Source organism: Thermobia domestica, chromosome 14 (assembly GCF_964235325.1).
Source record: "Thermobia domestica chromosome 14, izTheDome1.hap1.1, whole genome shotgun sequence".
NCBI lineage: Eukaryota > Metazoa > Arthropoda > Insecta > Zygentoma > Lepismatidae > Thermobia > Thermobia domestica.
The window spans coordinates 4,502,217-4,529,061 of record NC_137467.1 but is presented as its reverse complement, the minus strand read 5'-3'; the positions used below and the strand labels follow the sequence as shown (position 1 = coordinate 4,529,061).

Below are 26,845 nucleotides of genomic sequence, written 5' to 3'. Positions count from 1 at the left end.
TCTTCAGTGAATAAATGTGTAGGATATTGGCGATGATGTGACTACTTAAATGCCAATCTTTCTTAATTTTTTGTCAATATTTCATTCATTTTTTTCTCTGTGATTGGTTGCCCTTTGTGAGAAATATGCCAGACATCGTAAGTTTTCACAATGAAAATGACTGAACCATGTTTTGACTTCCCCAAAACAATTCAAATTTCTTGACGGGCCTGAGAAATATTTGCATCCTTATCATACTAAAATTGTAAAGTGCAGCTGAATTTTGCGGGAAGTTCACTAATCTCCACGGCACAATAGCCTACCATTTGATTACAAGAACTTCAACACTTTTTGCATATCTACTAGCATTAGTTGTCAAATGTAGTCGGATTCACCTGCTCTGACTCATGTACTCTGACATTTAAAATGCTAGCACCATTTTGTGCGCGAAAAGCTTAATGCGTTTCAGACGACCTGCTAAATATTATTACCAATCTCTTTTATACATTCGGTAATATTTCATTGCCTTCATCAAATAAACTATCCGTTCTATTATCTGATGTCTCGTACGATGTTTGGCTCCAAAATAACCGGGCTGCTGGCACAGATAATTTATTTCTATGCCAAATTAGAAACTACACAGTTACAGTGTACCTTCCCCTTCACTTAAAGTAATTCCCCTTCATTTAGACATAATTCTTCATTAGTCTTTCTCACGCCTCTATAAACTGCTGCAAGAATTATTCTGGGATGTTTCAAAGCTCGTTACAGACTTCTTGATAGCCTCGATGCCTAAAAATGAGTTCCCTGAATAGTTCCCTTCAGCTTAGGAAAGATTATAGAGGCAGGATTTGATGAGTAAGTGCCTTATTTTTCCTTCCCATCAGACTAGAGATCGTTTGAACAATCAGACAACGATCACCATCCAACACTTGACTTAACTATTAAGGTCAATCCTGCTTGTTGCAGATCAGCTCACTGCTGGGATCACTTTCCACTTCCTCGGGCTGGTCTTTCAACCGTGTGTGACATGGTATTCTCTAAATATACTTGACTGAGTATTTGAAGTACTTTTGTCCCTCCGAACCTAAAATGGACAACACTCAAGTTATCCTAAACATTTTTTTATAAAGATGAGGATAAAGTTTACCAGGACCATATTTTCAACAAGCTTCTGTCTGGGTAAATTAAGCAGCTATCCAGGGCCTTAACATGGAGTAGGGCCCGTCTAGGAAACCGACTTCCATATGAAAGAGAAAACGTTGACCATAGTTAGAAAACGATTTCTTTTTTCACACTTCAAGTAGCATCACTGTATTTATGTTCTTTGTTTCTGCCTGTTCCACATCACACTTTACTTCGTACTATAAATGGTTACAAATTGTCTAATTTATACAGGATGTTTCAAACCAACACCGGCAACCTTTGGGGCATGATTCCTGACACCAAGATAAGACAAAAAGTATAGACCAATCTGGGTGAACAAATGCTTCCTTTCGGAGTTATAGGCTGCTAAAAAGAGAGGGAAAAATGAACTTTAAAGGTGCATAGCTCCAAAACTATGGGACCTACCAGAGTCGGATCAAGACTTCACTTAAAAACTAATGTGTGCGCTATCCAAAAATGCATGTTTCAGAATCCTAAGGGTACTCACGCAACAATTTTTATAGGGGAGTTTGGCTATGGGCATATAATCTGAAATACTCACCATCTACCTGTGTAAAAATTGTTAGAAAAGTACCACAGGATTCTGAAACTTAGATATTTAAATAGAACACATACTAGTTCCTAAGTGGTCTTGACCCACCTATGGTAGGTTCCATAGTTTTGAAGCTATGGACCTTTAAAGATCATTTCCTCATGTTTGGCAGCCTATAACTCAGAAAGGAAGCATTTGTGCACCCAGGTTGGTCTATACTTTTTGTCTTACCTTGGTGCCAGGTAAACGTTGTCGGTGTTGTTTTGAAACACCCTGTATAATATGTAAAAAGAAGTAATATAGTAGCTACTTTTTCCATTTCAGTTCTATATCTTTTCTTTACTTCTATGTAAAGTGGCATATACTGACATGAGTAGAAGAACACAAGTAAAGCCGAAGCAAAGAGAGCCAAGGAAGGCCTGAGTGCGATACGATACGCACGATACTTTGTTGCATTGCTCATTGTACGAACCTCGGTTCGAACGTCGTGCTCTCTAGTCAATATATGACCCGTTTAAATTACAGAAAAGAGGTTCCCAACACTTGTTAAATGCCTGGCAGTGCATTCTAGAGTAACTCATATTCTAACAAAGAGGCTGAGTTGAAATGCATATAAAAATTATGAAGTAGTAACGCTCACTCTCTAGGATCTAGTTGCCGCGCCTTTGGTGCACGTGACCGCGTGTACGAATCCCGGTTCAAGAGTATTAAATGCATCATGCCTTCTTGGATTTCACTTTGAACTACACGTCCGCGTTTCATATATCATCTGTGAAGACAAGAAACGCTGAATTTGAATAAGATAAAAACTGGATGCGCTATGTTTTTTTAAAAAAATAGAGATCTAATAATTTTGTGGAAGTTACCGTTACCTTTTTCCTCATTGAGTTGAATTATTTACCTTTTACCTCTCGATTGGTTTCAACATCGAGCAGTTGGAATAGTTTTAAAGTTTTAGTCGGTGCCTAATGTTATATTTCATAAAAATTGGAGAACTACAACGAACATTACCCTAAATCACTTTCTTAGATTTTGGCTAAATTCTTCCTTGTAGATACGTATATTCATTGATTTCTTGTGGTTTAATAGAGACCTCACCAGGTAGGATATTTTCTCCTGTTACAATAAAGTAAATGTCCAATACATACTGCAGAATACAAATTTAAAATAAGGAACGGTGGCTGAGCGGAGTACTTACCTCTAGTACGTGGAATCCTTAGTTCGATCCCTGGACAAGTAAGCTCGTAGTGGACAACATCGTGTATGTGGGCTTTGCTCGGGATACTTGCGTTTCCTCCCACTCTTTCATTCTATCAATTCTTCCGTCATTATTTATTTGCCTTAGTCACCGTCTTCCTTAGCCTAAAGGGCATAACCGCTAGACGTTAAAGCATGAGCTTTATTTCATTTCATTTTCACAGATTAAAAGAAAAGTCCTAAAAATGTAGTTGACATGTTCTATAAACCAAGAAACTGGAAGAATAGAAGCAATTGGTTAAATTTTAAACGGGATGTCATCAGGTAGACAATTTGTCCCCGTCATGATCAGGCCAACGACCTCACTTACTATGCGTAAAAATCCAGGATGATTTAAAAAAAAAAACTAAATCAAATACAATATATACTCATTAAGAGTGTATAAACCTTTCTATCACACAGTACGTTCAATATGTTCCAAGACTATCTTTAAATAATATACTTAACGATCCCATAATAAACAATTACCACGTTAGTTTTTTACATGCACACCTCCCTGTACTAAACACTTGCGGCACCCGTCATAGAAGCTTTAGATTTCCCTAGGAAAGTCGCCCACAGAAATGTTTTCCAGCATCGCAGTTACGTTTGCATGAATGGATGCAAAATATTCAAAATCCTCCTCATTTTTGACAGATTTGAACTTAGATAAGAGCATAAAATACCCTGAGGCCAAATCAGGTGAATCTGGAGGAGTTCAAAGACTATGACACTTCTTTTGGCCCATCCAATTAATTAGCGTCAGGTTAAAAAAAGAAGAATTATATTCCTTAAGCGCTCTCCACATTCGCTTGATTTGATCTTAGCAGACTTCAATCCCATTTCTAAGCTCAAATTTGACATCAAGGGAAGCATTTTGAGTATTTTGCGTCGATTTAAGCAAATGTGACAGCTTTGCGGAAAAGCATTCCAGTGGGCGACGTGTTTACGTCGTTTGAGAGCCTTTACGATAGATTCCACGAATATGTGACGCGAGAAGGAATGTATGAAGAAACCTAACGTCGTAATACATTCTTCTGACATTGGCAAGTATACTATTTTGAAGTACTCCTTGAAACTATTGAACGAATTGTTTATACTTGTGCACATTTCATTCGATTACATCTTCATTTTCTTGTGCTGTTAGCGTCGACTATCAACGTCTTGGGCGGAGTTCTTGTTCCACGAAACAGTTTTCCATAGAAAAGAAAGAGAGAAAACATATACTCGTCCATTTTATGTTTGGTAACTACATACAACTCTGGACACAATTGGCTTGGATCACTAAGATGATCCTGCTTGTGAGAATTTTAGATTTCTACGAGAATGTGATGAATACACAATGCGGTGAAACATTCTTTGCAATGCAGATCGTTATCACTTCCATAATAAGTTTGTTATGAAATTATTTAAACATTAATTTTCCATAAATAAAATACATTTTGTTATCATTTTAGTTATGCAGACATCGGAAAGATTAAAAATATATCCTCAAAAGCCGTCAGGAAAATAGTTACTTCATTTTGTGCCGAGCGAGTCAAATTGGGTTTAGTCACGGATCACGACCGGAATGTACTATCCTAGAGCAAGGATTACAAAACCCGTGACTAAAGTATTTTGTACTGAATAGCCTAAAACGTTCACATTGGATTCATCAAGTGCAAGCAATTATTTACCTATAGTAGCAACATTGTAAACAAAACATTATACTATAGGTGTGCAATTTGACTTTTCCTTACACTGTGATTTACATTTTAAAATATACTGGGCCTTATTCAGAGTCGTTTTGACGTGTAATTAGTGCCATACTAAAGGGTTCGACTAACATACGTTTCCGGCAGTAATCAGACATTTAGTATGGCGCTAATCATATGTCAAAACGACTCTGCATAAGTCGGACCATCATTAAGCTATGAGCATCACTTACCTGAGTATCTCGTATCTGCACTGATGACATATTCAGGCAATCCGTGCATCCAAGAAAACCATCTGGGATTTTTAGGCTCACCATCTTCTGTGGGATCAGTAAAACCACCATCGTGAAGTCTATAATGGAGAAGAAAATATGGAAATTACATGAACTCAAATCATAATGTATTAAGAACAGTTATTTATTCCCTATTAACCGATGTACTTTTTGTATTACTTAAGAGTGTGTAAGGATAAGAATGAAACAGACTCAGTACTAAGTATATATCATAGTTGGAAATTTTAGCTTCGCTCTAAAAGTCCGTGTTAGTGTGCTCTATTTTTTGTCAAACGATCTTCGAAACAAATTTATCAAATTTTGTATCTACTGTTATTAACCATTTTTGGTATCGTAAAATTAAGTTAAATTGTGGTAGTTTCTACTAATATATTTAGGAACTTTGTAATAAAGACAGTATTTGGTAAAACATGTATCTTGTTAACGCATGTAATTTTGTTATATATTTTTTTTTCTTCTGTAGGTATAGAATTTTTGTCCTGCTCAGCCTGACGTACTAGAAATGATCACTTACCAGTACTAACAATGTCCATGCATTATATACACATCCTCAGTGTTATCTCCTTCGTGACGGATGTTTTCCATTACTTTCATAGCCATCTGTAAATATACGGTATCCACGAAGAACGTAGAAGATGTTCCTTTAATATGACTTGGTATATTATTCATTTGGTTCCATTCTACATATATACATTAGCATACTTTAACACAACACTCTTTTTTAATCAAATTATTAACTCTATGGTAAAAACTTGTCCACGCTTTTATGACGATAAGAATTTTTATGGATGTTTTTTAGTACTATATCATAAATCAGGTTTTGTGTGAAAAATAATACAAATTTTGTTTTCTGTCATTGTATAATTTTAATTTCTTGAAAAATAACCATTTTTAAAGTTTTCTTGGTGGACATAAAATACCGTCCCTTGGTCTAACGTGCTACCGCAGTGTGCATGAGATCATTTCCAAGTAATGTTGAAGATTCTGACAGTTGACGCAAGTCGTCGTACACCTAAACGCAAATGACCTGCAGGTTTCAAACTGACAATATTAAAAGTGGAATCATAAATTACCCTACAGACACCAAGGGGTTACGCGTAACACCGCACACCAAGGGAAGGTTAAAAAATGTCGATGAAGTCATTATTTTCTGTCCGCAGAAAATGTAATATTCTGTTCTCTTTTGTGCATTAAGTTGCCTTAGTTTATAGTCAGTAATAATGAATAATGACAGAAAATAATAATTTATGTTGTGGACATTTTTTTAACCCTTCCTTGATGTGCAGAGTTACAAATAACCTCTTGGTGCACGTAGGGTTAATAATATAAATAATATAAATAATATAAATAATATAAATAATATAATGGGAAATAGAAAGATGCAATTGAGTTTAAATTGGATCTGTACATCTGTGAAAGACATCTCTATATTTCGAGAACTCATATTTAAACACGTACTTATGATATTCTTTGTCTTTCAAAAAGCCTTTTCATAAATTCAAGCTCACACAGCAATGTTTTTATTTTTGTTTGCTTATTGAACTATATCAACTCTTTCCAGCACTAAGACTTCGTGGAACATGGGCAGATAGTTTAAAGTGGCTTGCAAACTATCCTAATGTGTTCAAATTTCAATCCTCTCTTACCGGAAATTGAATCAGCATATCATGTACCAGCGGCGTGTGCACTAACCCTTGAATTAGCGGAAAGGGTTAAGGACATTTCGAAATTCATAAACAGAAATGTTTTACGCCTTACTTAACCTTACATCATTACTAGAGAAAAATATTTCTCTTGAGCTATTCTTTCTACTACATGACTCCTTTGTGACCTAAGTTAAGAGCCCTTCCTTAGACTGGCCAACAAAGGTCTTTTAGAGCAGAAATTACCTTCCTTTTTATATATTTTTACATGCTGAATATGAATACGTATTCGAAATTTGTCCTTCACCCACAGTCTTTGAGAGCCAACATATAGAGAAGAGTCCAAGAAATGTATAAACTTTTTAATTGTGTAATTGTGAATATCTCTGAAACGAATTGAAGGAAATATCTCATTTTAAGTAGTACTATAGTCTGATGTTTTGTTACACTGTACCACGATAATGATTTCATTTTTTCTTTGTGGGAGTGGCGTGAGTGAAGCAACATGGTTGCAAGGGTTAACATTTGAATAAAGGAATGTGGCCTTGAGGTGGTACATGAAGTAGCAAATCATCAGTGAGGAGGGATAAATTTGGAATATAACCACCGACACATTTAACAATTTCCCTAATCCGTGATAAATTTGAATCTTATGGTTGTTTTACAGATGTGCACGGAAACCGTTCTGGACAATCTGTCCCATACGGGAAGGTCCCACAAGTTGTCGCTCAAATCTGGTTGTTACATTGCACATCTGATATAGCATCATGAGAAATGAAAACGAGCAAAATTTAAGGTGCTATGCACCAGAAGGATAGGACCTACGGGGCTTCAAAATTTGAATATCCAAAAAAATTATGTCATGGAATTATATACTTTTAAAGTAAATATCTTGAAAACTTTTAAAGCAATCAAAACAAAAGTTGCACAATATAATGAGAACAAAACGTCCTATCGAAAACCATAAACAGTGTTGCTACAGGTGAAGCAATGCTGTCAACTCAGCTTGAAAATATTTTGTTTGAAATAGCACCATATACAAGTGTGCACAGATTTACAAAGCACTATTATCACTAAAGATAACAGTGAAGTATAGTGGTACAGTGTTGCACACGTTCGAGCTATGTGTGCTGAAAATGTATATACAATGGCGAAGTCTATGTGGCAACAGCTGGTAATAAAGGAATCTGAGTCTCATACTATGAATTTAGTTCAAATGCATAAAGTCGATAGTATAACATAGCAAAATGTCATCGGTGTCACAAGGTATTGGTGCATTTGAGAAACGAAATTGAGTGATGCCATTTTTACGCCCTGTGTCAGCTCCGAAGCTTTGCAGGACGGGACCTATAGTGTAAAGTGGGACTCGAATTTCTATGAAAGGAAAAATAATGAAATATAAGGTGGAAAGTACAACAAAAACATGTCCGAGGCGGGATTGGAACCCGCGATTCTTAATATGTCGGTTGTCTAGCCTTTTAGACCACACAGCTATCCTGACTGACCAAAAGCGAAATGAGGTAGTAATAAAATAATTATATTTCCAACGTTAATATGGTAATATTACAGTGTACAAACACAATCATATGGTATGTAGAAGAGCAAGTAAAAGAATATGTCACTTAATACGAAAGACATAAACCAAGAAAGCACTCTTCTAAATATTGATAAGATAATCTGGAGAACCAGTTTACAGAATTAGAAAACACGTGTTTCTTTCCTCGCGTGTATCATTTTGTTTTCGCGAGTTGTCTGTTTCTTCACCGGGACTACAGAAGTATAATGCAAAACCCTCACTTTTTTCTAATGCATTCCTTTATTACTATCTGTTGCCACATACCAGACTTCTCCATTGAACATGTTCAGCTCACTTAACTCCAACAGTGTGCAACACTGTACCACTATACTTCACTGTTATCTTTAGTGATAATAGTCATTTTAAATCTGTGCACATTTGTATATTGTGCTATTTCAAACCAAATATTTTTATGGTGAGTTGGCAAGACTGCTTCACTCATGGCAACACTGTTTGTGGTTTTCGATAGGACATTTTGTTCTCATTGTATTGTGCAACTTATGTTTTGATTGCTTTAAAGATTTTCAAAATATTTATTTTAAAAGTGCATAATTCCATGATATAATTTTTTGGATATTCAAATTTTGTAGCCCCGAAGGTCCTATCCTTCTGGTCCATAGCACCTTAAATTTTGCTCATTTTCATTTCTCATGATACTCTATCAGATGTGTTATGTGGCAATCAGATTTTAGCGACAACTTGTGGGACCTTCCCGTATCAGCAATAAGTCCTGCTAACTCCGTGCTGTGTTAGGACAATTTACTCACCACAGAAGAATGTGAAACATTGTGCGTGTTAAATAGATGTAAATCGTGAGGTTTCATCGGACTTTGAGAGCACACAAGATTGTAAATCGGAGTATTGCGAGTAGTTCAGTAACATGGTGGACAACTGCGAAACGTTTGCAGACATAATCTGAGATTTGATGAAGTCACGTTCAAACTGAATGGCACAGTAATAAGACACAATTGTGTCTACTGGTTTACCTGAAAATTCACTTGGACAAAGCCGTTAATTTACCGGGGCCAGAGTTTTTGATGTGGGTTGTCTTATCGTCATATGATTGGCATATTTTCCTTGATGGCACAAGCACCAGTACGGCTTACCTGTAGATGCTAGGAACATCCATTTTGAAAATCGTCAGAAGCCTCTATGGGACGAGACGGTTTTATCTTCAAGAAGATGGTGCCTCACCGCACTACCATCATCTTGTCAGACAGTTTCTTAATGAAGATTTACCCGAAAGAGGAATAGGTCGAAGAGGGTTTTTCAAATATGAGTCACGTTCCCTAGGTTTTACTCATTTACACTTCTACTTATGGAGAACTGTTAAGAACGTTGTTTATGTACTAAAGCCTCGTACGTTGCATGATCTACGAGAAGCCATCGAACATTCCTGTACAGATATCGAACTTGGCACATTGCACGTTGCATTGGGTGATTCATGCAGAAGTTTGGCGGCATCATCAGTGTGTTTAAGCTAACGGTCAACACGTAAACTAATAACAGTTATTCATCACGAATTGCAATGCAGTAACAGAACATTAAAGTATAACACTACAAAAATGAGGTGTGAGGAGGTAGTCACAATTAAATAGTGTATACATTGTTTAGAGCCACTTTGTATGTATATTACAATACGATGCAAATATAGATACTACTGTAAAAGGAAAAGTATCGCTTCAACTTAGAATGGTGGAAAGTGACTGATTTGTTTTTATACTATCTTTCTTCAAATTACATCTTCAAAAATAAAGAGTGTTCTGCTAGTCGGAAGCATATGTTTAAGATTTTCTTAAAAGATCTGAGCATTGGGGTCTTTAGAAATACCATCACAATACACAACCTTCGACCTTTCTGCATTTTTCACTTAAGTTTTCAAGAAATTACATACGTACCGAAAGTGTACTTTTATTACCGTAACTGATAACTCGACAAATGTTTCATAGTAAGTTACATATTGAAGATTAAGCTGTAACATATTACACTTGTTTTAGAGACTGGATATTAGATTCAATTGGACACTGTGTCAATGAGGTAAATAATCATACGTGTACTATAACATTATATAAAACCTAACATATTTCTAAATTCTGAATCATATTTTGTAAATTGATACTATCGCTAACTTTGTAACATCTTCTTCAAGACATAGCTAGATTAACATCGGTGAATAATACTTTAGTTTGAAGTAAGATATTTTTCGTATTGTATTTTATTATAATTAATATTAACACCTATTCAAGATATAATGGTTCTTTTGTGCGTAGTCTTTAGTTCGATTTTGACATGTGAGGTAGGGCTATTTGCTTTAGACACAAACCGGGGCAGTGGTTAGAATCTCAGTTTAAGTTATAAAGTGTGTTCATAAAGTAACCGATCTTTCTTTCAAAAGAAAACCTTTGAATGGATCTACTTCTTTCAAAAGAAAACCTTTGAATGGATCTACCTCTTTCAAAAGGCTTACCAGAGAAGGCATAACACTATGTCCAAAGTTAGTACAGGTCTTCGAAACACTGTTGGTAGTCATTGAAAGCAAGAATTCGCAAAATACGCGTAACATATGGTGTTTTGTTTCTAGGTCACGCTGCAAACATAGGATTTCATCTCCTACCATGATAGATCTTAAAGACGTCCTGTACCGTAGTAATCAGCAAATGTTCACAGCACTCTTCCCTATTACCTTTTTGATGTTGGGTCAAAATTTGAGAAAAAGAATAAGTACATATTAAACCTACATCTTCCTTTGCTTATCAGAAGCATTATCAACAGTTACTGCGTGGTTTCATGTCTATCAGCTCTCACCAGTGCAATAAGCTTCTCTATATTTTTCTAATTCCTTGATACTCAAGGGAGACCTGATCTTGAATCATCAAATATTTTCGCGTTCACATTGAAAAAGTTGAATCTTTGTGCACCTTGGTTCTTCATGATTCTGTATCATTGCCATGCAGTTTTCGTTTCAACACCTAAGTTTCAGTAAAAGAAAGATCCAACTAACTAACTAACTCTATGGCCTATGGAACCCGGAGGTTCAATGCCGCGTTCACAAAAGCTCTCCACTGACTTCTATTCTTAGCTAACTGCACCCAGTTTCTACTTTGTATTCCAATCTCTGCGAGATCCATCTCAATGTTGTCCTCCCATCTGCGCCTAGGTCTTCCTAATGGTCGTTTTCTGACTGGTCTTTCAGTCAAGACTTTGAAAGCGTTTCTACTTTCTTCCATTCTAGCTACATGACCCGCCCATCTAAGCTTCCTAGACTTCACGACCCTTAACAATGTTGGGTAAACCATATAAATTATGTAGTTTCTCGTTATGAAGTTTCAGCCATTCCCCATTCCCGTTCCTCTTGGGTCCGAATATTCGTCTCAGGTTCTTGTTCTCAAATGCTTTCAGTCTATGTTCTTCCCTCAGAGTAAGCGACCATGTTTTGCAACCATACAGAACAACAGGCATGATTATCAAAGAAAGATCCAATGTGTAACAAAATTTATTGTTAGAAGTCCTATTTCGATGCGCATGTTTCTTATGTTGAATCCACACTACTTGTACTTTTTCAAGGCTTAGCCAAATACTAACTGCATGAAACTTTTGAACAAGCACTAATGGAAAGTTTAGATATAACTCTGCAAATGTTGTCTTAATTAGTACTGTAACATTTTTCAAGAGGTTTATATATCTTAAAAAGTTTATTTATTTATGGGTGCATTTTGTATGAGTATATATATCTTGTCCCATGTAGCCTCGTTGCTGGAAACTACTAGCTAGCAAAATTAATCTTAGTTGAGTGTGTACCTGTAGTCGTAAACCAATCCATCGCTTGGAAACAACGGGACTTCATCATACTCCTCCATCTTATTTCTCAGCCAATTAGAGAACATGACTCGACCAGCGTTGTCACATGTTGCTCCGACGCTCCACACCAAAGAAAACACAAACCAAGGACCCAGCAATTTTGCTGTAAGTAACGACAGAAATCGATTAGTAATTAGGGTAGGGAGTTAGTTATATAAAAGTGATCGAAATAGACGAATGCATAGTTTTCGGGTCGCTGAGATGAACAGTGACACTTCCGATGCAGTTTAAATCCGAATTTGATCTGCAACTTAGGGGCGGGGGAGATATATAAAAATGATCGAAATGACCGATATTAGTATTGAATTCTTAGTTTTTGGGGTCCCTAAGTTCATTGGTGACGGTTTTGGCGCCGTTTCTGTCCAAAAATGAAAAGTACTTTTCCCACGTGAAGACCGAGCATTCTGCTAGTATGAGTCGTATATTTATACTAATTAGTTTGTATCCCATAATTATAATTAAATGTTTGAACAGTAAGTCCTACAAATATTGTTTCCACTGATAAGAACAAATCTGCTACTCTATCGTTTAATTATATTAGTTTGTAATCGATTTGCTTCTAAGTAAAATAATTTCTAATTTCAATATTCAAACACTTTTCTGTGTGTTGCAAAAATTTAGTATAGGTGCAAATCATTAGGATTAGGAAATAAATTTCAGGGCTTTCTACACTTATGACCATGTTATCTGATCACATATGAGATATGACTTCCCTTGGAGATCACACTATCCAAGGAAAGGGAAAGAACAAAGAATTACGGAAGGAAGGAAGTGACTTGGGCCCTTTTTGTTAGTTATTTGTCTGGTGTGTATGACGAAAACCCAGGAACACTTACTCATGATAGGTGGTCTGAAAAATCTTTTATACTTTTTTCGACCGAGTGTCCCCACCGGTAATAGAACTCGGTATCACTCACACCAAAGACAGGAGCGTTAGCAACTACTCTACGTGGAGCCATATAGCTGCAAATGAAAAAATGAAATCTTTAAGATAATACCGGCTAGGCTAAAGGAGACGGTGATGATGAGAAATGATTGAAATGGTGGAATGAAGAAGTGGTAGATCCCCGAGAAAACCAAGCACACGGTGTTTGTCCACCACAATGCTCACTTGGTGCGAAGAGGGATCGGAACAAGAAGCCCATGCACCAGAGGTGAACGCTCTATCACTGAGCCACCGCGACCCAAGCTGTGAATGAAAGTGAATAACTATTTATATCTTGTTTTCATACAAATATCTATATAAGGCATTGACTAATGTATTTTCGACAGATAGAAAACAAATGAGTTTATTTTTATAGATTGCAAAACAATGGGATATTTTCACACAAAGCAAGTTCAATGCTGAAAATACCGTTAAGTAAATAATTTGAGAAGCTTATTTTGAAAGCTAACCTTTCCACAGTTATTAAGTTTACAGTAGAAGTAAAACACGTTTGACTTTGAAAGCGAATCTGATAAAGTGACAATAAAAAAGGCACATCCCTTAACGTAAACAAAAGAACCGCTTTGTTATGTTCTCCGATGAAAAATACTGAAGTAAATGAAGGAGGCGGATGAGGCAGAACGTTTCATTTGTGATTTCTACCAAATGCTTTCGACCCACTTGCATAATTCGACAGAGCTCAGTAAAAAGTTTCAGAAACAATTGAAAAATAAATTTCAAATTAAAAAAAAATGAAATGTTCCCTTTTAGAAAACCTCCTCATTTGTAACTTCCAGTTGCCGTAGAGCAGGGTTTCTCAACCTGGAGGTCGCAACCCCTGGGAGGTCATGAGAGGGTTTCATGGGGGTAGCGAAGATAAGCGAAAGAGATAAATGTAAAATCAATCTTATATCGAAAAATATTTTTGAATATTATTTTAATTTTGTTCTGATAGGCATATTTTTTTAATTTTTAAACATACTGTTAAAAATAACAAATAATAGGTCTACTAAACATTTTCAACAGGTGCAGAGTTGTTTAAAAATCCATTTAAATGAAAGGGGTACGATATGAAACTAATGAGAACTTCATATTGAAATACCAGAAAAAAGTACAAATGCAACAAAACCTGAACATTGAAATACAATTAAAACTGAAGGCTAATGAGATACCTGAGCATGGTGTGATTTGAGTAGTGCTGCAATGTTCGCTTCAATCTTTGTAACGCACATTATCAAGTCATTTAAAGTTCTCAATATCTTTTTAAACAACTGTCTAAGTTTTCAAAACTAAAATTAGAAATCACTTCACTTGTAAATCATATGACCTAAAATTAAAGGAGTTATGCAGTTTTAGGATTTTCAAACAACCTCCTCCTTGAAACAGTATGACGGATAGGATTCAATATTTATAATACGAATGAACTACCAAATCTGGTTTTAATTCATTCACTTTTAGCGAAGTTACTGTATCCACTATATTTCAAGAAATGGATTCTACTATTATAGAAATACATGGATATTGTGAGATCTTCGCAGTAGGCATATTAAAAGTCCCACACAAGCTTATTACAAACCAGAAACTATAAAGGGATCGCTGGCAAGAGGATGTGATAAAATGGGGGCAGTGATAGGAATCGGGTTGACAACCAATGCCACAGAGGATAAGGTAAGAGATCAAATCTGTTCTTCAAATCCTGAAATCATTCAAAAGCAGTTTTTCACTTTCTCTATTACTCTTTCTCTATACAGGGTGTCCCAAGAGGAAGAGGCAATATTTTGGGAAATGAAAGTGTGAGTGATTCTAAGCAAAATGTTCTTTTGAATATAGATCCTAATCTTAACGGTTTGAGAGCTACAGGTTGTGAACCATTTTTCACTTTGTTGCGTATTCCTCACCCTGTAATTACTCTACAGAGGTGAGACATAGCGAATTTGAGAGGTGATGGAATGGCTTTTCGAACGGTATACAATATGTGGTAGTGGTATCTTTGGAAGGGAAGCTATTGAGGGAAATTTGGGGAAGTTAAGGTTATTTAAAGAAATTGGATGCCAACACTGATTCCCAAATGTTCCTCAGTAACTTCTCTTTCAAAGACACTGCTGCCCCATATTGCATACCATTGGCAAAGCCATATCATCATCTTTCAAATCCGCTATGTCTTATTACTATAGAATAACTACAGGGTGAGCAACATGCAATATAAAGTCAAATATGGTTCACAACCTATAGCTCTCAACCGTTGAAAAAAATGAAATAAAATCTTTGAGTTTTACGTCCGACGGTTATGCCGGTTAGGCTAAAGGAGACGATGGTGTATAATGAATGAGATGGTGGAATGAAGAAAGTGGGAGGAAGCGGGAGAACCCTGAGAAAACCTACGCACACGGTGTTTGTCCACCACAACGTTCACTTGGCGGGGACTGGGATCGAACCCGAGACCCCAAGCACCAAAGGTGAACGCTCTATCACTGAGCCACCACGTTCACGTTATACAGGTTGAACTAATAAAACTTTGAGTTATAGAGGTTGAACAAATAAAACTTCGAGTTATAGAGATTGAACGAAGAAAATTTCGAGTTATAGAGGTTGAACGAATAAAACTTCGAGTTATAGAGGTTCAACGAATAAAACTTCGAACTATAAAGGTTGAACGAATAGAACTTCGAGTTATAGAGGTTGAACGAATAAAACTTCGAGTTATAGAGGTTTAAGGAAGAAAATTTCGAGTTATAAAGGTTGAACGAATTGAACTTCGAGTTATATAAGTTCAACTAATAAAACTTCAAATTATAAAGGTTGAACAAATAAAACTTCGAGTTCTAGAGGTTGAACGAATAAAACTTCGATTTATAGAGGTTGAACGAATAAAACTTCGAGTTATATAATTTCAACTAATAAAACTTCAAATTATAAAGCTTAAACAAATAAAACTTCGAGTTCTAGAGGTTGAACGAATAAAACTTCGATTTATAGAGGTTGAACGAATAAAACTTCGAGTTCTAGAGGTTGAACGAATGAAACTTCCAGTTATAGAGGGTGAACGAATAAAACTTGGAGCTATAGAGGTTATATAGTCACTTTCTATAAGGAGCACGGAACCTCGGTATCTTGAATTTTTGTTATGGCTACCTTGATAACTTGAACCTTGATTACTACAAACAGTTGATAATTTGTCTGTTCTCTTCAGCTTCGGGTTACCGAGGTTCAACTGTACTTAAATCACTTCCTCCAAGTGAGAAATGAAAATTATTATTGCACTACTCAATCCATTTCTTGTTCCACATAACCATTTTCCATTATAGCAATTGGTGCTGAAACCGGAAATTGTATATTCCCACCAGTCCCAATATGAATAGAAAGGTAAAAGTTCAAATGAAATTTACTCCAGAGACTTCGAATGTGTACCAGAAAGCTATTTCTCTATATTTCGCTTCACTTTTCCTCTATGGAGAACAATATGAAAACAAAACTGGTTTTACTAGTTCCGGGAATGAAGACGGTGATAGAATTCGAAAAAAAAAATGTACATCGAATCCGTTCAGAAATAGTTGATGAAAGAACCAATAGCAAAACTCACTTCTGTTGCCAACTGTGAAAAGGATCAACTACTTTAGACGGCGCTATAAATTATTGTTGAACATATAAATAAGGCAAAAGAGGCCGATCATAGCCAATATAGTCTGCTCTACTGCTTTTGATTTCGTTGTCTTTCAGTGTTTCTTGCCAAAGGCTTTATCTGCTTGTTGTGACTAGGAATAAAATTTCCTCCATTTTTAGTAATGGTTCCTTTTGTTACCTTTCACTCCATGAACTCACGAAACTTGTTTGCCTGTCAAACGCTTTGTATTCCCATGACGAAGTTGTTCACACCTACAAACGGCTATATATGATACGATAAGGTATTTTGTAATTCTAGTACTAACGCGGAGAAGAAAGCAAACAAAAGCTCTCGAAACAGTACATAGTACCATCTTCTCAATCAGTGCCTAGGAGATGCGGTTGCTAGAACAGATTATAACAAAGTGAAACGTGAAGTACACATTGTAAAACGAGTAGTTAGAAAATAAACAGGAATTTTCATAGATTGCAATGGAGTGCTGCCAATAAATTTCTTGAAAGACGTATTTATAAAGGGCGTTGAAAAAGTTTTGCACAATGGGCTAACTTTTTTAATAGTTGCACTAGGACCGTGAAATTTTGCGTGCATGTACTTGGGCTAAAGTTGTGTAGCAAATTTTCTTCCTCTATTTACAGATATACCCATAATGCAGGAGGGAGTAGGCAGCCATCCCCGCAGTCAGTCAGACATTGATATCCTGTACAAGACCAACAGTTACTCAGCCACATTCATTCGACGTAAATTACTTTTTGTATCTGGGGATGAAACATAGGATCGCACCGATATCCAGTAATGGGTATAGAGAATCCACAATAGTGACTTCAGTCAGCTGGACAAACACGATGCGGCAGATAATCAACTGCAGTGAATAACGTTAACAAAGCCAAGAGTTTCAAAGGGTCTTTCTTGGTAAGATAGTGAAATCGGCCCTTGATCCAAATTGGGTCGCTATTGGTCAAAAAGGTTACCCTTGACCAAAAACTACCTCCAAAAAAATTTTGATCACGTATCCCCTCCCCTTATTGAATTATCGTATCATACATGCTCAAAATTGAATATTTTTAAATTTTGTTGGGGGTGGTCCAAAATTTTTGAAAGTTTCACGATACTATCTAGATGCAAGTGTGCATTTTTTTCAACACTACCGATGCGTATTTTCTTTATTTTTTCGCGTGTTGAAAATTTCAAAAAAAAAAAAAAAAAAAAAAAAAAATAGTAGAAAAAAATTGGGGGGACATGTTCCTGATTTTCTGGTTAAAAAAATTGTTATATCCTTAGGTGCAATATATATTTTTTCGCGGCCTGAAAGTGATGGCAACATTGTCAAAAAGAAATAAAACTGAAAACAAACGTGTTTTTCGCACAGTTTTTCGACCATTTTAGGGCTCTCAAAGTGAGGGCCCTCTTCAAACAATCCTTTGCCAAAGTTCACAATTTTCCTTTCTTTTGGGTCCCTTCCGCTTCTGTCGTTTTTCAGCTGCTGCGATTGTGTCCATTTCGAAACAGAAACACCAAATATATCTCCGTAACAGTGCTTCCACTTCAACCGACTCTTGCACAACAAAGTTATACACAGCTCGCGGTAGAGAGTGCCACTGTCTGCGGCCTCTGAATCAAGCACTGGTAGATACGAGGAACCGACGCGAAGTATGTGTAACTTTTTTTGAAGAAGTTTTAGGTCAAGGGTAATCTTTTCGGTCAATAGCAACCCAATTTGGATCAAGGGCCGATTTCACTATCTTACTAGGAAAGATTCTTTGTAAATATATGACAGCTTGTTCAAGCGACGGGATTATCTGTGGGTAGACAGTCTTTAGGTAACAGAAAACTTCATGTCCGTTGGGTGCCACATCTGCTCACAAGTGAACAGAAACAAATCTACTCTGCAAATCACACATAGCAGAAAATCAGAAGGGTATGAGATGGAAGACTGTTCCTCAACCACCTTATAGTCTATACCTAACCCCGTCTGATTTCTTCTGTTTGGTCGTCTGAAGATCCATCTTCATAGTAGGCTGTTTGCCAATGACCAATAACCCATTGTGTGTGTAAAACAGTAGTGTAATAGTCAACGTCCAGCATTTTACCAAAGTGCAATTACTTCATCTAAGGAACAGTAGGCAAAATGTTCCACACTGGATGGGGGATACATTAAGAATGATGTGTATGTACACAAGTACATACAACATAAAATTTTGTGTTAGTGCAACTATTTAAAAAGTTATGGGCTATTCTCCAAAACTTTTAGAACGACCTTTGTAAATTATAGAAAACAGAAAACAAGAGAAAACAGAAAAAACACTCTAATCCTATGTCGTTTTGAATACGGATGTTGATGCATGTTTGAAGTGCATAAAAGACAATAACATATGATATGTGATATGGTCATAGACAATATTTTATTTCATATTGTGTGTGTTTGTATGTGTGTGTGAGTGTGTACACCACAATTTTCATAACATACAATTATTTACTTCAGATACGGTGTGAAATTCTCCGCAGCGTTGCTGGAATGATCGTAGCAAACACATTTCAAAAGGTTCCTTTCATTTCGTCAGTTGCGTAGTAGCGAGTGACGATATTTTATGATAGTAATAATTATTATCGATTAGAGTTTACCGTCTCTTTCAACAGCGAGGCTACATGAGACTTAGACTATACCCTAACGAGGGGTCCAAATCACATAAGCTCCCTCCAGGAATCGAACACATCTCTCCCGTGTCGAAAAATCACACGCTAATCATATAGCCAGAGGGCGCTCTATTATTATTATTATTAACTAACTAACTAACTAACTCTATGGCCTATGGAACCCGGAGGTTCAATGCCACGTTCACAAAAGCTCTCCACTGACTTCTATCCTTAGCCAATGTTATCCAATTTCTTCTTTGTATTCTTATCTCTGCGAGATCCATCTTAATATTGTCCTCCCATCTGCGCCTAGGTCTTCCTAATGGTCGTTTTCCGATTGGTTTTCCAGTCAAGACTTTGAAAGCGTTTCTACTTTCTTCCATTCTAGCTACATGACCCGCCCACCTAAGCCTCCTAGACTTGACGACCCTAACAAAATTGGGTAAACCGTATAAATTATGTAGTTCATCGTTATGAAGTTTCCGCCATTCTCTATTCCCGTTCCTCTTGGGTCCGAATATTCGTCTCAGGATCTTGTTCTCAAATACTTTCAGTCTATGTTCTTCCCTCAGAGTAAGTGACCATGTTTCGCAGCCATACAAAACAACAGGCATGATTATCGTTTTGTATATTTTAAGCTTCAAATTCCTCGACAGAATTCGCGACGACAAGAGATTTTGAACCGAATAGTAACACGAATTCCCTGCTTTTAGTCGACATTTAATTTCTTCGTGGATATGATTTTTCTCTGTTAATATTGATCCTAGATATTTCAAACTATCCACTTTATCAAAAGTATTATTTAATATTTTAACGCATCTATAATTTGCTGTATTACGGTCCCGAGGCACTTCCATGTATCTAGTTTTCTCTGCATTTACTTCTAAACCCATGTCCCTGCAAGCGTTTAATAAGATCTCTGCATTTCTTTCTATTGTTCTTCTATCATCCCATATTAATTTTACGTCATCCGCATATGCCATAACCTGGTGAATACCGTTCAACTCTAGGCCCTGGTTGCTATCTTTGATTTCCCTTATAGCGTATTCCAGAACAAAGTTAAATAATAATGGCGACAACGCATCTCCTTGTTTCAGGCCATTTTCGACGTGAAAGCTCGTGGACAAAAAATTTCCCACCCGGACTTTACTGTGGAATTCATTTAAACATATATTAATAATTCTAATTAGCTTTCTCGGTATTCCAAATTCTGTAAGGACGTTGTATAATGTTTCTCTCCTAACCGAGTCGTACGCCTTTCTAAAATCAATAAATAGTTGATGCACCGGGGTATTGTATTCCCACTTTTTTTCGAGTATTTGGCGAATGCTAAATATTTGGTCGATAGTTCATCGATTTCGTCTAAATCCGCACTGATAATCTCCAATAATTTCATCTGCGTATGGGGTCAGTTTTGCTAATAGAATATTTGAAAGGATTTTATAGGATGTTGACAGAAGAGAGATGCCTCGATAATTATTACAGTCAGTTTTGTCGCCTTTCTTGTGAATTGGAACAATGATTGATTCTTTCCACTCTTGTGGCAATTCTTCCTTGTTCCAGATAAGGATAATGAGTTTATGTATCTTGTTCCAGGCGAAAAATTGTGGAACAAGATACACAAACTCATTCTCCTTATCTGGAACAAGGAAGAATTGCCACAAGAGTGGAAAGAATCAATCATTGTTCCAATTCACAAGAAAGGCGACAAAACTGACTGTAATAATTATCGAGGCATCTCTCTTCTGTCAACATCCTATAAAATCCTTTCAAATATTCTGTTAGCAAGATTGACCCCATACGCAGATGAAATTATTGGAGATTATCAGTGCGGATTTAGACAAAATCGATCAACTATCGACCAAATATTTACCATTCGCCAAATACTCGAAAAGAAGTGGGAATACAATACCCCGGTACATCAACTATTTATTGATTTTAGAAAGGCTTACGACTCGGTTAGGAGAGAAACATTATACAACGTTCTTACAGAACTTGGAATACCGAGAAAGCTAATTAGATTAATTAAGATATGTTTAAGTGAATCCCAAAGTAAAGTCCGGGTAGGAAAATTTTTGTCCACGAGCTTCCACGTCGAAAATGGCCTGAAACAAGGAGATGCGTTGTCGCCATTATTATTTAACTTTGTGCTGGAATACGCCATAAGGAAAATCAAAGATAGCAACCAGGGCCTAGAGTTGAACGGCATTCACCAGGTTATGGCATATGCTGATGATGTAAATTTAATAGGGGATGATAGGAGAACAGTAGAAATAAATGCAGAGATATTATTAAACGCTTGCAGGGACTTGGGCTTAGAAGTAAATGCAGAGAAAACTAAATACATGGAAGTGCGTCGGGACCGTAATACGGCAAATTGTGGAGGCGTTAAAATATTAAATAATACTTTTGATAAAGTGAATACTTTCAAATATTTAGGATCAATATTAACAGACGAAAATCATATTCACGAAGAAATTAAATGTCGACTAAAAGCAGGGAATTCGTGTTACTATTCGGTTCAAAATCTGTTGTCGTCGCGAATTCTATCGAGGAATTTGAAGCTTAAAATATATAAAACGATAATCATGCCTGTTGTTCTGTATGGTTGTGAAACATGGTCGCTTACTCTGAGGGAAGAACATAGACTGAAAGTATTTGAGAACAGGATCCTGAGAAGAATATTCGGACCCAAGAGGAACGAGAATGGGGAATGGCGGAAGCTTCATAACGAGGAGTTACATAGTTTATACGGTTTACCCAACATTGTTAGGGTCGTCAAGTCTAGGAGGCTTAGGTGGGCGGGTCATGTAGCAAGAATGGAAGAAAGTAGAAACGCTTTCAAAGTCTTGACTGGTAGACCCATAGGAAAACGACCATTAGGAAGACCTAGGCGCAGATGGGAGGACAATATTAAGATGGATCTCGCAGAGATAGGAATACAAGGTAGAAACTGGATGCAATTAGCTAAGGATAGAAGTCATTGGAGAGCTTTTGTGAACGCGGCACTGAACCTCCGGGTTCCATAGGCCATAGAGTTAGTTAGTTAGTTTGTATCTTGTTCCACAATTTTTCGCCTCCAGCTAAAATTAACTCAGCCAGAATTTCATCTACACCCGGTGATTTGTGTTTCTTTAATTTCTTTATAGAGGTTTCTGCTTCTATTCGGCTGGGTTCTGGAATATACAGTTCTGCGGTGTGTATCTACTTTTCTCCACGCACACTAGTTTTCGGTTGCGTGTTAAGCAAATCCTCAAAGAAATCTTTCCATCTATTTAAGATACTATCCATATCAGTGAGAACTGTTCCGTCAGATTTCTTTAATATATAAGCACGAGGTTGATAGCCTTTCTTAAATTCATTGATTTCCTTATACATGTCCCGAATGTTTTTATTTTTACTATTATCTTCAAGTTCCTTAATTTTAGCTTTCAGAAAATCGCGTTTTTTTGTTCTAAAAGTTTTGGAAGTTTTCCGCCTAATACCTGCGAAATTTTGTGTAGTTATTTCATTCGGAGTTTGTAGCCAGCGTAATTTTGCCTGTTTTCTCTTCTCTGCTAGTTTAATGCATTCTTGGTCGAACCATGGTTTGTTCCTACTTATTTCCGCGTGTCCCAATTTTTCTTTTGCTGAAATTTTAATGCTATCTCTAATTTCAATCCAGGCATCCTCAACGCTAGTACACTCCGAATCTTCTAAAGCCGAAAATCTATTCGAAACTTCAATTTGGTATTTCTCTCTTACCTGGCTCTCTTCTAATTTTTTAAAATTGAATCTCTCCGTTTGCGGACAATGAATATTATCTTTATTGAACGATAACCTCTGTCATATTATCGCTGCTACCAGGTAGTGGTCAGTGTCACAATCAGCTTCTCTAAACGACCGGACATCAATTATGCTAGATTGCCTTCTTCTATCTATTAAAACGTGATCAATTTGATTATGTTTTTCCGTCTGGTGATGTACAAGTGTATTTATGAACGTCGCGATGTGGAAATTTTGTACTCTTCACGATTAGGTTTTTGGATGTTGCAAAGTTCATGAGTCTAACACCGTTGTCATTACTTTCCTTATGCAGACTTTCGTTCCCTATAATCGGTTTTAAAATATCCTCTCGTCCTACCTTCGCATTGAAATCCTCTACTAGAATTTTCATATGGTATCGCGGGAGTTGGTCAAATATCCGTTCCACTTCTTCGTAAAAACTGCCTTTTATATCGTCATTCTTATCTTCAGTTGGGGCATGTACATTTAAAACAATAATATCACACCACCTTAAGAGTAATAAAAGAAAGTCTGTCAGTAACAAATTCAACCCGTTTAATTGCTGGTAATATGCGTTTATGAACGAAAAACCATGTTCCTAACTGGTGATTTTTATTTCCTTCCCCGTAAAAGAACGTAAAATTTCCGGAATTCACAGATCCATTTCCTTCCCACCTAACTTCCTGAACTCCTACTACGTTCATTCTGTATTTCTCTAACTCTCTCGTTACGGATTTTAACGCGCTTGCCCTATAAATACTTCTACTATTCCATGTTCCAAATCTCATGTCCATTTTCTTTTGCTGAGGTCGTGCCAAGTTATCAGTTCTTGTCCGAGGCTTTTGTGAATATTTCTGAACAAGTGCTTTTTTTTTTACAGGATGAGGTTGTTAGCCCTACCCAAACCCCCAAGCTGGAGGACCACTTCTATTCGGCTGTCCGCGACTGCTTATTCAGTATATTCGCAGCTAACCTCTATATCTAGAGGCCTTCTCCTCGATCCGGAACCTGAGGACGCGCCATGCCGTGGTGACAGGAACCCACGTTACACGGTCTATTATTATTATTATTATTATTATTATTATTATTATTATTATTATTATTATTATTATTATTATTATTATTATTATTATTATTATTATTATTAACCTAGGAATCACTCTTCAGTACACACTCATTGTACTGTTCTGATTATCTGAAAGTGCAGTGCAAGCTTATTCTTCAGGATTTTTCTTTGTTTTAAACGTAATAAGAAAAGTATTTAATTCAAGTTACTATACAGTTTAATACAATATAACTTTAGGTTGAAGGGTTTGGTTAGAATACTTTAGAGAATTCTCCCATGAATGAACGTTTCATATACCGGTGTAATCTGCAAAGGTATTCTTTTCAGAAAGTGTAAATCAAATACTTGGATATCTTATTTTACTTTTTAAAAAATAGCTACTTTTATAGTCGCAACATGTAGAATTTAAATAAATTTCGAAAATTCTTCTTTGTCGACACTTGCTTACAGGTGTTATTCTACTTTTTGTGTTTTCGAAGCAATCGATTGTAATACAGGGAAATGTCACAAGAATTCTTTCATACAGGGCCGTGCCGTGGAAAATCAGCGCCTGGGGCGAGAGTGGCGCCCACATACATATATTCCAAGCAATTTTTCCTATCTTTTTCCTTTTTCTCCCGAATTTTTAACCCCTCATTCGGCGCCTGAGCTGTCGCCCCGCTCGGTCCCCCTCCCACGGTACGGCCCTGCTTTCATAAGCGTAATCTGCTTCGTTTTATAGAATTTGGTGACAGCTTCTCTCTTTCCGTGCATTGAATACGGGGTTGTGTTATTGTGATTCGTTTCTTTTTTGCTTTTTATTTGTAACAGTAAGAATAAGCGAACAGCCATGCAACTTAGATATTTATGGATACCCAGTATTACCCAACTTTTAACTTATTTATGTGCGAAGGCTATTATTTTCTTACAATTTGCACCTATGGCAGAAATTATAATTCATTAAACTCGCTGAAGGCACGATGACAGAAATTATGTTTAATTAAACTTGCTAAAAGCGCGATGACAGAAATTATAACTAATTACACTTGCTGAGGGTACGATAAAGATGATGACACGAAGTTTAAATTTCGAAGAGGATTCCGCAATCCAGCATTGCCAACCTTAGAGAACAAAATTATTGATTTTGGTCTTTAAAATTATCATATATTATAAAAATGATACTTATTATACACGTGATTATTATAGAAACAAGTGTGATACTATTAACCTCTTAAGCGGGTGGACCGCTTATAAGCGTCACGGCCGATATAACGTTTATTGCGTAAACCACTTTTAAGCGATTTTGAATCTTGATTTCCTTTCTCTCCTTGTGTAGACCGCTTATCCGCATAAGTTGGGTGTTAACAACCGGTCACTTATTGACAACATTCCTACTTCTTTATTAAAGGGAAAGTTACCCAACACTTGATAGACGTAAGATTCAAAATTACCCGCTTAAGGGCTTAATAATAGCAATTATACGAGGGTAAGTCAAAACTTGTTCGCAATCTTGATGTAACTCTTACGTTGTTACACATCTAACCTCGTTTATTTTATTGTTATGCTGTTGTGAAAACTATGGAAATTTAATCCTAATTCTTAGATTTGTCTTCCTTTTGTTGCAGATAGATCAGGGTCGCTCCATTAAAAGTTTGCACCAAAGAGGATCAACGTGCAGTGACCCGACTTTCGTGGTCCGAAGGTGTATCAGGGCCCGCAATCCATCAAAGACTTTCCGCACAATACGGAAACAGTGTCTTGCCGGAATGGAATGTCTAAATGGATTGAAAAATTCGGAAATGGTTGCACAAGTATTACGAACAAGGAGGTAGCCGGACGACTACCTACGGCCACAAATGAAGACGAAATTGAGCATGCACGTGACATGATTTTGTTAGACACTCCGTTGGGACAAGACATTGTTCCCGTATTGTGCTGAAAATCATTGATGGATTGCGGCGCCTGATATACTTTCCGACCACATTAACCGGATCACTGCTCGTTGTTCCTCTTTGATGCAAACTTCTAAAGGAGCTGTCATGATCTATCTACAACAAAAGAAAGAGAAATGGAAGAAATGGGGCCAAACCAAGGATATTATAAATAGAGGATCTGCCCATACGTATCTTTATCCTATTAAATCAATGAAGCCAAAAAAACAACAGAGCATCGGCACGTCTGATTGGCTACTCTCGTTTCCGCCATCGTCTGATTGGCTACTTTCGTTTCCGCCATGATTGTTGGCTCAAAACATCGCGTTCCTATTGGGCGGAGTGGGCAGACTAGGTGGCGAAACTGTGACGTATGGCTTCAAGATTTTGTTGTAAGGACAGATCCTCTATTTTATAAGATCCTTGGACCAAACTTTCATAGCATAACCACAACAGCATAACATAAATTAAACGAGGAACAGAAGTCACTATGAACAATGTAATTAAAGTTATAGATACATTATGGATAATTTTTGACTTACTCTTGTAAAAGCCTTTGGAGCTTATAGATAATCAGGAGGAAAACAGTACAAGTAGGCCACATTTACTAACAAAATATGTCACTTACGCCCATTTAATATCAAGCGATTCAATCATCTACTTTTGTTTCAAAAGTAGAAAAAGGGGATATTACATATCACCGTTCATTATCCTTAAAGATATTGACTCATTGACTCCTTTATCGACCTTGACTAAGATAATTTGTCTAGCTATCTATTGCAATAAACAGAGTTCAAAAGTTCGCTATCGTTTAAGAGTTATCATGTGAAGTAACTAACGGACGTAAGTCACCGTTATCCCTTAAGTTGTTAACGGATGGGTTACATTAATGAACTTGTCCGATGTAATTGTATATTGTAAAAAAAAAGTTCAAAAATTCCATTAGAT

The 26,845-nt window shown here is 36.6% G+C and overlaps 1 protein-coding gene across 1 annotated transcript in view; it reads right to left on the bottom strand.

Annotated features, from left to right (window-relative positions):
• Positions 1-26,845, bottom strand: part of LOC145670651 (dynein axonemal heavy chain 1-like) — a gene marked incomplete at its 3' end in the record, with an annotated part of 1,762,390 nt that overhangs the window by 984,820 nt on the left and 750,725 nt on the right. The window contains 2 exon segments of the mRNA XM_081739441.1: positions 4,842-4,960; positions 11,919-12,081. Coding sequence (XP_081595567.1) covers positions 4,842-4,960; positions 11,919-12,081 — 282 coding nt within the window.